The sequence below is a fragment of the Glycine max genome, chromosome 6 (genome assembly GCF_000004515.6).
Source record: "Glycine max cultivar Williams 82 chromosome 6, Glycine_max_v4.0, whole genome shotgun sequence".
Lineage (NCBI taxonomy): Eukaryota > Viridiplantae > Streptophyta > Magnoliopsida > Fabales > Fabaceae > Glycine > Glycine max.
In genome coordinates this window covers 47335290-47346574 of record NC_038242.2, presented here as the reverse complement: position 1 = coordinate 47346574, position 11285 = coordinate 47335290, and the positions used below count along the sequence as shown (strand labels likewise).

The 11285-nt window shown below is 32.2% G+C and overlaps 2 protein-coding genes across 2 annotated transcripts; both read right to left on the bottom strand.

The window, feature by feature from the left end:
* Positions 1-1242: 1242 nt before the first annotated feature.
* Positions 1243-1985, bottom strand: LOC100796945 (protein DMP7). The gene has a single exon (XM_003526214.5). It carries the CDS (start codon positions 1911-1913, stop codon positions 1389-1391), a length of 525 nt encoding a protein of 174 aa, XP_003526262.2. The 5' UTR covers positions 1914-1985; the 3' UTR covers positions 1243-1388.
* Positions 1986-6707: 4722 nt separating this feature from the next.
* LOC100796596 (50S ribosomal protein L9) lies at positions 6708-10822 on the bottom strand. Its single transcript, XM_003527364.5, has 6 exons — positions 10546-10822; positions 9467-9652; positions 9245-9379; positions 8802-8918; positions 8336-8440; positions 6708-7064 (listed from the first exon to the last, which is right to left on the bottom strand). The coding sequence occupies exons 2-6, from the start codon at positions 9611-9613 to the stop codon at positions 6900-6902; spliced, it is 669 nt and encodes a 222-aa protein (XP_003527412.1). The 5' UTR covers positions 9614-9652; positions 10546-10822; the 3' UTR covers positions 6708-6899.
* Between the last annotated feature and the right edge of the window lie 463 nt (positions 10823-11285).

Here is an 11285-nt window from a genome sequence, read left to right as displayed (position 1 = left end):
GTGGTGATCCTTTGATCTTAACCCGTTACTTGTTTTCAATGGTTTGTGTTCATTGTCGGTACGACACTGGCATTGTCGTTTTACCCCTGCCCCGCGCGTGCTTTTTAAGATTATTTGTTACCGCGGTAAAAACACACGTCCACAATGGTGGATGCTTTTAAAGTTTTACTTTTACCAATTCTGATCAATGAAGCTTCTTTTAATTAACTGCGGTAACAGTAAGGATTCAGAATATGATGAATAATTCATTAAAAAAAAAAAACAGAAAAAGAATATGTTGAATGATTAATGCTTTGGCGGTTTGCCCACTATTCTACTACTACATTTGCTTATTATTTATCGTACGTAGAAACGTTATAAAGTTGTTTTTATTTCAAACACACATATTATTAATTAAAACTTGTTAACAATTTTATGAAGTAGATAAATATATTTTGACAACCAACGACACTTAGACCTAGTGAGAGATTGAAAAACGAGAGAAAAGAAAGACATATATGATAAAGGATGTGATGTAGCATGAAAAGAGAAATTAAAAAAATATTGATAAAATTTTTAAAATAATTAAGTGTGTAAATATCATTATTCTTATGAAATTACCTGAATTTTATTTTTTCTTAATAAATATAAACTCGTGATTTTATAATTTTAATTAAAAAATGTGGGAAATGTATGTTATTGTGACATGGTTTGATTACCATTTGCTTGCAATCTCAGTTATCACAATCAGATCACGGTGTGGCAATTTAAAACCATGCTTCGATCTTTTGTCAAGAAATGCAGATCTACAACATTTCATTAATGCATATGCCATTTTTGTCTAGACATCTTCAATGAATTGGTGGTGATCTGTATCACCCCTTTATATATGAATAACGTGCGGCGACTTTTCCTTTTGTTGGAATCTCCATTCCATAAGATGAGTGTGATCTTTCCACAAAAAGTGCTCAAATGGCTGAGACCATCTTAGGATTAATTTACTGTTAGGCCCTGGAAATGTGATCTACTTAATTTTATCAATGTGTGACAATTGAATCAACGAAATAAATGACCAATTAAACCACCCGAATTTTTGTTAATTATTTTCAGCCACCCAAATGAGGTATTTAAGTATTCCATGCTTGAATCTTATATAAAGCCACATGTCTTTCCATTTATTTACACTTCTAATAAATTTGGTTAATTTTTACCAAACTCAATGGCATAATGCCATGGTGTGTGATTCATGTGTTCACTCAACCTCACTTTTTGTTGTTGCTATTGGTATATCTTTCAGCACTTGGTTGCAAAAAATGCAAAAAAAAATAAAAAATTCCTAGGCTTTCTATTAGAATTACACAAAGCATGCCATAGAAGAAGAAAAAAATGAACAAGATAGATCAATGAAACTAATTACGTGAGAGAGGGAAGCCAATCCCATGTCTTTGGCTAGGGAATGCAACAAACAAAACGCTGCAAACAATTCCAATCCCAATAGGCAAAGTCACAAGAAGCTCCTTGGCCTCCTCAGAAGGCTTAGGAAAAAAACAGCTAACAACACTTCCATCCAAGAGCGCGACCGCCAAGAAAACCAAGATCGACATGAAAGCATGGAAGAAATCAATGAACCTCAGCCTATACTTCTCAGCCTCATCAACAGGAACCCTAATTGAAGCATCCAAAACCCACAAACCTTTCAATGAGGCCACCCCATATCTCACTTTTCCCCTCTCATCCCTGAAGCTGTCAGTGAAGGACAGAAGAAAACACGAGATGCTGCAAAGGGTTAAGAGACATGTGGTCATGGTTTTGCTTGTTAGGGTTTGGCATTGGCCTTGGTGTGTGAAAAGTGGTGATAGGGTTTGGAATATTAGCACTGTTCCTGTTGGGAGAAGCTTGGCCAGATGTGATGTGCCTTTGAATGCCTTTCTCATGGTTCTTTGTGTTGGGGTTTTGGGCGTTTTTTGAGGTAGTAGTAGTGGTGTAGGGGCGTTTTCCAAAAGGGGTTCTTGAGTAGTCACATGAACATCCATGAAATAAACAAAGAGGGAATAATAATCTTTAGTTTTTTCTTCAATCTATAGTTCCAATGTTTTGTCAGTTTTGTATTTGAAACGTGTGTGTGCTGATCAAGCCTTTGTTAAATATATATGTAGGAAATTCATATGCAAGAAACTGAAAAGCATTTACGTGGTTTGTTACTTTGTTATCCCCTCAACAATACAAAGTTTTAAATGTACGTATGTTTGAGTTACTGCAATGGAACTATATATTATATTGTTATTGAGCTATTTATGGTAAGAAATATGCTATATGTTTGGTGATGGAAAGAAAAAGAGGTTACACATATAAGTAAGAATATTAATTAAGGTTTTGTTTTTCGTTTTGGTATAAGGGCCATTTGCTTTTATTAGGGGCGTTTTCAGGTTTGCTTTAATTAATTTGTGTCATGCGATTGTGTTCCTGGTAAGGATTTTTAACAGATAACTGAAAACAGTTACCTTATTATTCTCTTACTTTTGGGGGACGTTGTTAAAAGATTTTGGTTATACTTGAATGTCAGGATATTATATCTTGCGTGCTAAGTTATAAATTTTTTAATTTTATTAAGTGCGTAGGTTTTATTTTATATGTTTAATTGCATTTTTTATTTACTCCTTTTTTTTTTACTTTTTGATAAATTTTTCTCCTAATCAATTAATTTGTAGTATCTTATCCTTAATTTTTTTATAAAAGAAATACAAATTTTATCTTTCATCGTTGAACTTACGTGACATACTAAAATTATTACATTTTTTATCTTCAATTCTATACTTTTTGGTGAATTTCAATCCTATATTTTTCACTTTATGACAAATTTTACCCATAATTTTTCACTTTTAAGTGAATTTTACTCTTAACTTTTATGTTACCACATCATGTCAACAACATAAGATAAAATTTGTAAGTTTTTTAAAAATTGAAAATAAAAGGTGTCAAATTAATTTATTAGAAGTAAAATTCACGAAAAAGTAAAAAAAATAGAGATAAAAAATGTAATTAAGCTTATTTATATAATTATTATTGATAATTATTGTTTAAAAAACATTGAAATTTAATTTAAAAATAAAAATAAAAAGGATATAGATTTGAAACAATAAAAGGATAAGAAAAGCTCCTAACAATATCATCATTTAAAAAATTCTAAAAACATTGTTGTTGAAGAATAACTTCTAAAATCAATATTCTTATTCGTGATAATGATTTAAATTTATAATATATATAGAAGTAGATTTAAAAGGGAAGAAAGTACCCTAATTTATTTTTAAAATTACTTAAGTTAAATGTTCTTATTGAATAAATCAAGTTCAAAAGGTTTTATAAAAAAATTAAATTATTTAATGCTTCATTAAATAAATTAAATTTAAATTGTGATATATTTTTCTATAAATATAAATAAAAACTGATTATAAGATTATATAACTACAAATGTCTTATTTATGGGAAGCATTCAATATCTTAACTTTTGGTGATTTATGTTTTTAGTCTCTGAACAAAATTTTAGCTAGCTAGTCTTAGTCTCTATATTTTTTATTTATTAATGTTTTTAGTCCCTCTCATTAAGTTTCTTTGATAAATGATAACATGACAACCATGTGACATACTAAACAAATGTGGCAATCCCATGTTAAATTAATTTCTAGATAAATTATGTTTTAGTTATTCATCTTTTATAAAATTCACTTTTAGTTCTTCACTAATTTTTTGAGTGATTTTAGTCTTTTAACAATTTTTTGATTGGTATTAATTACTCAACAATTTTTATCTTAATGCCTCAACTTTTGCTGCTCATTATTTTTAGTCATTCTCATAATGCCATCAAGCAATGATGTGCAACTATTTGACTTGGCACATGTGAATTATTAATATAAATTAACATTCACATAATATAATATTATTGATTTAAGATATTTTCTAACTTTCTAAGGTGTTACAAATTTCGAGATTGTGTAAAACTATTGAAAAAAAAGGTTTGAAATTTTGAATAAATAACAAAGAAGGAGATCCAATAAACAAAATCAATAAATCACAAAGAAGGATATGAACAAATCAACAACTCACAAAATCATGATCAACAACACAAATCAACAACTCGTGGTAATTAAAATCGACGAGAATAAGCAAAATTACAAACTAGTAAAAAAAAAAGATTCTTCCTCTCCCTTGTATTGCCTCCATGTGTTTTCACGAACTCATCATGTGGCCTTCTCCCGGTTTTTTTTTTATCAAAATGAGTAATTTTTGCTAACTAAATATCATTTTGGTTGGTCTCCGAAGTATTTTTAGAGTGGATGATATAAGTCACTCAGGATTTTGGTGTGTTAGTCAACTCCTCTCCATTTAGGTGACACCACTCTGTAAAGTGTCATCGATTAAGGTGACTAAGTGACTTGGTGGCGCCACCCTGGATGGCTTCACCTAGTGAGACACACTTCTTCAAAATAGTGTAGTCTTGTTGACTTGGTGGTACTATCCTACATGGTTTCACACAGGTGATGTCAAACTGAATGACTTCACTCAGTTCTTATTTAATAATATTTTTATTTTTATTTTTGTAGAAAAAATAGTTTTAATTAAAAATTTTAATAGGTAAAGTTATAGCTTTATAATAATATTTAATAGAAATATTATTAAATAGGAATTGGGTGAAACACCCCGTTCAACACCACTTATGTGAAATCATGCAAGGTGGTGCCACCAGTCAAGAAAACTTCACTATCTTGGAGAAGCGTGTCTAACTAGGTGAAGTCACCCAAGGTGACGCCAATAAGTCACTTAATCACTTGAACTAAAGACACTTTGCAGAATGACGCCACCCAAGTGGAGAGTCCTTGAATGACGCCACCAAAATCCTATGTGACTTGAATCACTAACTCTAATAAATACTTTGGAGATCAACTCAAAATGATATTTAGTTAGCAAAAATGACCCATTTTCATCAAAAACCCGCCTTCTCTCCTTTAGACTTGTAGTACCTCATAACCACCAAAAAATGTCTTACAATGCTATATATCGATCTTATATAGTAACCAACTAATTGATATGTAGCCAACATGGGGACGGATAGCATTATTAATTTTATATATAATTTACACATTACTAACTAGCTACTAGTAGAATAGTTGTTGGTCTACTATCTCATATTTATAATTCTCATGTTATAGATGAGGTTTTATTTATTTTATTTTTACTTTCGTCCGTCTCTTTCAAAATGAAGGTGCCCAATTTAGTTATTGTCAGGGAATTGATTGTTTGGCTATTATTAATTTAACTTGCAGATTTTCTTTTTCAATTGGAAACCAAATGGTTGGCAAAGAACATTGATTGCATGATGTTATCGGTACTATTTATTCTGACTCTGTAATTTTGTGTTCAATTTTCTTTCTCAGATGCTTATCATGAAGCTATACATGTTGATTGAGATAGCAGCACAAGGGGAGAGCAAGGTGGATCTGCAGAAGCCATCTTTTCTGGCAAGGAGGTAGATATATAAGATGAGTATTTTGTCCAAGATTGGAAGTTAATAGATAAACAAAAATCAATAGCAATTCGGATAAAATATTTGACACCTTAGTGCACAAATTTAGTTGCCGGTGAATTTTGGGCAGTTGGAAAGGGGGGTAACAAGTGGATTAATGCTGATCTCAAATTAAGTAATGTCATGAAGACATTCCTCCTCAGTCACCAGATAGAGTTAAAGTTTTCATTTGAATCAAAATCATGTGTTAAAGAAAGTTTGGAGAACTCAGTCACCAGAGAGAGTTAAAATTTTCATTTGGCAGGCAAGGCAACTCATAATAGGCTTCCCACTAATAGTCGTATTACCCGCTGGAGTTCTGGCCACCCAAGGTGCCATCATTGTGTGATTCCTAAGGAAACCACCATCCATCCATGTTCTGAGGGACTGTCCCTTAGCATCATTGGTGTGGTATCATTTGCTTGACCCAGCTAACAGAAGTAGATTTAATCGACAGACTCACAACCCTTCCACTATTAAGCCATTTAGACGATGGGATATTATTCTGTAGAGTTGGAAAAATTATAAGAATTCAATGGTTCAAATGGCTAATGTTCATGACTTTTTCTAAGAAGCAGATTATGGTCAAATGGAAACCCCCTGACTCAGGATGGTTCAAGCTTAATTCTGATGGATCGGTCCAAGGCACTAATGGTATATCATGATGCAGTGGTTTAATCATGGATGATTAGGGGAGATGGATTGTGAGAAATGCTAGGAAATTAGGTATAACTCCAGCCTTTGTGGCATAGTTATGGGGAGTGTATCAGGGTATTAGTATAACTCGACATAGGGGAGTTTATTGAGATAATTGTTGATTCTCAAGCTGTTGCTTCTGTGTTGAAAGGAGTTAATGAGGGGTGTGCATCTGGGAGGACTATCATTGTTGCCATTTGAAACATGTTGACAAAGGATTGCCATGTGAAGCTCAGTCATACTTTCCGTGAAGCAAATCACTATGTTGATTTGCTAGCTAATCAATGTCGAGAGCTGGAGGAGGACTTGGTGATTTTTGAGCAACCACCAGGGTTTCTGTCTCAGATACTGCTTTTTGATTCTTTAGGAGTTGAGACTCCGCATATTTCTTAGTTTCTTTTTTTTTTTCGGGCTTTAAGCCCCACCCATTACCAAAAATATATATTTGACACCTAGACAACTTTATACAAAGGAATGTCAATAACACATGAGACTCCACTCAATAAAAACAGACTATTCAAGAGACATTGTTAAATGAGTGGCGTTTCTGTTTCTATAAATAAAAGCAATGTCAAAATCTTATAATCCTCGGATTCAATTTAATGATTTATTAGCATAAAACCACTATTCCATCCCTTGTGAACTTGAATTCAACAAGATGAGTGATTTATTTACTCCTGACTTTAACTTTCAAACTCCAGTTAACCTTGCCCTCTGGCAACGGGATGGACCTTGGTATACGCAGTGGCACCTCATATTCTCCTAATGTGGATAGAGGTGATGGAAGATGCAGGTTATCAGGTGCAACGTTCACACAAAGTTGTCTTGCCACCTTAAATTAGAACAACATACAAAAGTCAGTACCAGAGAAATAATGAGGAAAAAAAAAAAAGAAGAGTGAAGCTCACCCTTCTAGAATGAAATTAGCATTAGGCACATACATTTTGGTAATTTCAGACAATTTATCAAGAAGTAATTTTTCACTCATTTACTTTGAAGCAACACAAAATATTAAATCCTATTTTTCTTTGATAAGAAACCAATGTTAAATTAAATACGATTTGCAACAGAAATACTAACACCTCAAAGTAACAAACTTGGATTCATTAGTTTGACAATAAAAAAAAAGGATGTTAGAGACAATGCACCCTGCGAGAACAATCATCTGTTCATAGCAATATTTGGGTGGCAAATAAGGATTATTTTCACAGAAATTCTTTATTTCCAGCATTGTCATATATATCATCCAACTCTCTTTCCATTGATTACAAAAAAAAAAAAAAATAGAGCTATCCCTAGTTTTACTAACATGTCAAGATAAGTAGTAGGGTGAACAGTAACATCACACCAACTGTAATTTTTTTTGGAATGCAAACAAATTCTTATGACTGGCATCAGAAGTACCTAGAACTAGAAGTCACTGTGCATAATAACTCCCTAGGTTACAAAGCATTTAAAACAGACATGTACTGATAAATACCCTATAACCAAAGGCGAAATGTAAACTAAAGTTAATCCAAGACGTAATGTAAAGAGTATTTTTTTTTATCACCATGACATTGGTGTAGAGTATCCACCAATTTTACTGTCGAGTAATCTCTGTTGGGGAACCTGACTAGCCACCTTTAGTGGGTTTCTCCCAACCATGTTTTTTCATCCACAAGACTCGAACCCGAGACCTAACTTAAGGGGACCAAGCTCAAGGCCACTCGGAACAACAACTTGTTGGTATAATGTAAAGAGTATTAGGTGAAGGAATAGAAGAAAATGAGAAAATAGAAGACTATTTCATTTGATGAAATAAAAGGCAGAGTATTAGCCCCTATTTAGACTTCCAATTATAATTAAATAAGGAAACAAATCATGAAATATGAAAACCATTCACAAGAGGTCATCTAGTATGCTCTAGAATATTTTAAGATACAGTGATACAGTAATAATATTATAAAATATTATCCAGGTATTCTAACATGAATCATTCTCTATTCCATGCTCAGAATAATGTCAAGAAAGGTGCATATATTACAGACTATATTCTTATTTCTTAATTTGTTACTTAGCTAATATCAAAAAAACATTTAAACTACAAAGAACAAATATTACCTCAGCCACAAGAGTATCTTTTGTCACAGGATAACGTAACTCCAAGGGGTCTTCTTTTGATTCACGTGACTTGGCTTTTTGAACATTAATTAACCTCCGCAAAACCTATTAGATCATCACATCCAAGCCCATATTAAAATTATATATTAACTTGGTTTTAACATAAAATATTCTATCGAATTACAAATTATCAAATGCATATTTCTATTTTAAAACTTTAACAGCTACAAACTATGGGAGTATCTTCACAAACATTTAGTCTAAATTGAAGTTTTAATAAGTAATACATTTAAAAAATAAAAAAACCCAGAATAGTTCATCTATACTTTAGCCGAACCCAATTCCCCAAGGAGTGATAATCAATACAAAGCAATACTCTACCAGAAAAAGAAAATAATTATCCCAGAAACAATAGCAGAAATAGTCTAAAACAACAATGAAAAGCTTTGAACACTAAACTACAAACCAGCTGAGCTTTATCAAGACGTAATGCTGCCTTTTCATACTCTTTCATCATATCTTCCTTGGACTCTTTAACTAGAGTGACATCTTCTTGTTTTTCTTCTTCAGTTGGTTGATAGATCTGAAGCATTTAAAACACAACATTGGAAAATGGTGAATACAGAGAAGAATATTATGGAGACTGCTTATGCGCCAAGTATACAAGCATAGAATGTTGACAGTGTGAATCGCACACACATTCACATAACCACAGAAATAAATACATAGGATGCAGTTGTTCTTAGGATGAAACATCTAACAGAATTATCATATCAAGAATTTAAAATTTTATTCCAGAAGATAGTAAGATGCAGAAAACTGTAAGTGGAAATAATTTACCTAATAACGACATTGACCAAGAAGTAGCATATATAAATGGATAAAACAGAGATTAATGAAAAGAAAAACCTTGCGCTGCTCATTGAGGAGATAAGCAAACTTATCAATGTTAGGGAAAGCAAGGAGCTTGGGCATTAGGTGGTTGCGAAAATATCCAGGGGCAACTTTGACAGTGTCACCTGCCTTTCCCAGCTTATCTATGTCCTATAAATAGGAAATTAGAACTTTCAGAAAATTGAATTAAATGCAATTCCAGAAAAAAAAGCATCACAACTCAAGATAAATAATTACAGTTGTAAGGATGACTTGGAGCTTCCTCTTGTAACGAAGTCCTTGGGAAGCATATAAGAGTGGGTTTACCACAACATTATCACAACTAGCATCTCTAAATCTAAGGACCTGCCTAACACCATGTCTGCCAAATTGAAGATAACCCATTCAGATTTGGATTCGGATTCACAGTCACTTCTTTTGTAACTGTTAAGAGTCAGAACAAATTACCATCAATATCAAACCAACAAATTTCATTTTATTTTAAAAAATAAACACTGTGGTTAAGCTTCTTAAGAATAAGAAATTAAGAATAGCAACAGATCTTCTTGTGATGTGCAATTCCATGTATTACATTATTATTAATGTTATAAGAACCAAATTCGAAGCCAAAAAGCCTTGGGTAACCTATGGTTAAACCAATCCAACAACAACCTTGAGGCCTTATTGGTTTGATTTCAGGTTCAGGTCTAAAAACAAAGATAGTATTACGGTAACCTTGCACTTTAAGAACACATAAACAGTCATGTATCCAAAACTCAGCCGTAACATCAACATCAATACAATAATAACAAAAAAAAAACTCATGTTTTTGTTAAATTACTTCAGATGCAAACAAGAAAGCCAACAGGTGTAGCATCACAAATTCAAGCGCCAATATATCACACACTAGTTCATTTCTGAAAAGTTCAAGCATTTCATCAAACAGGTGGCGGGCAGGCAGGCATGTTCAATAAAATCCAAGGAAGATACAACCCACCATACACATTATACAAGGCATCGACCAAGACTCAACATGATTACAATACGACTCAAACATAGATTGGAACCGAAAAGGAAATAAAAGTGAAACACACACACTAAAAAAAACGGCCTTTGAGAACACAGAGGAATTGCTAAGAACAAACCTTGCCACGTAGAATGTGAGTCGAATTATATAATAGTAGCATTTACGGGTCATGGCATTCACAAAAACAATTATTATTAATATTAAGACCTTGATTCAGTGTTGGGTTTCGATGGCAACCAACGAAGATGAACTTAACTATTCAACTAATACATGTTTAATTGTTAATAGCTTCAGATCAATTAGGACTTACCGTAATCAACGAAGTGGGTTAGGATATGTATGGGGGTTTCAAAACTTGAAACCTTCTTCACCAGGGCTGCTATCAAAATGCACAATTGTAGAGTTTAAAGAATGCACTTTAGGTTCATAAAGACATTAAAAAGGTTGGGTTTTTCAGTAACTTTATATCCCACTGCAAGTTGTTTAGTAGTATAAATCTAAATGTTTAATTTAAACATATTTATTTATTAATAATTTTAATTGAATAGAAATTGTTAAATTAATTTTCATCGAGATAGAATAGTTCTTCAAAATTAAACAAAGCTATAAATATCTTTTTTATACCTCAGATATGACCATTTTTTAGATTGTTACTTATTAATTTTTTTTCTACGACATTTCTAATCTTTTGGTTTTGGTAGTGTTTGTTTGTCATCACAAATGGAATGTCGAATGTCAATGTCATTATTGTTACATCTTTGTTATGTTAATGTGTTTTCAGAATGAATTTTAGTATGTTAATTGGATATTTTATAAAAATATTTTTTTTTCCTTAACAAGTAAAACTAGACATGTGGGTAAGTTCATCCCGTGAAACTCATAATCACAAAATTTATGTTTTAAATGGATTATGTATTTTTTAATCCGCATCCGTCCCGCATAGCTTGCGGGTTTTTGCGGGTAATCTTGCATTCACACACAAAAATTAAAAATCTTAAAAATTGTGAATTTTTTAAATAAATTATTTTAAATACAATATAAATAGATAAT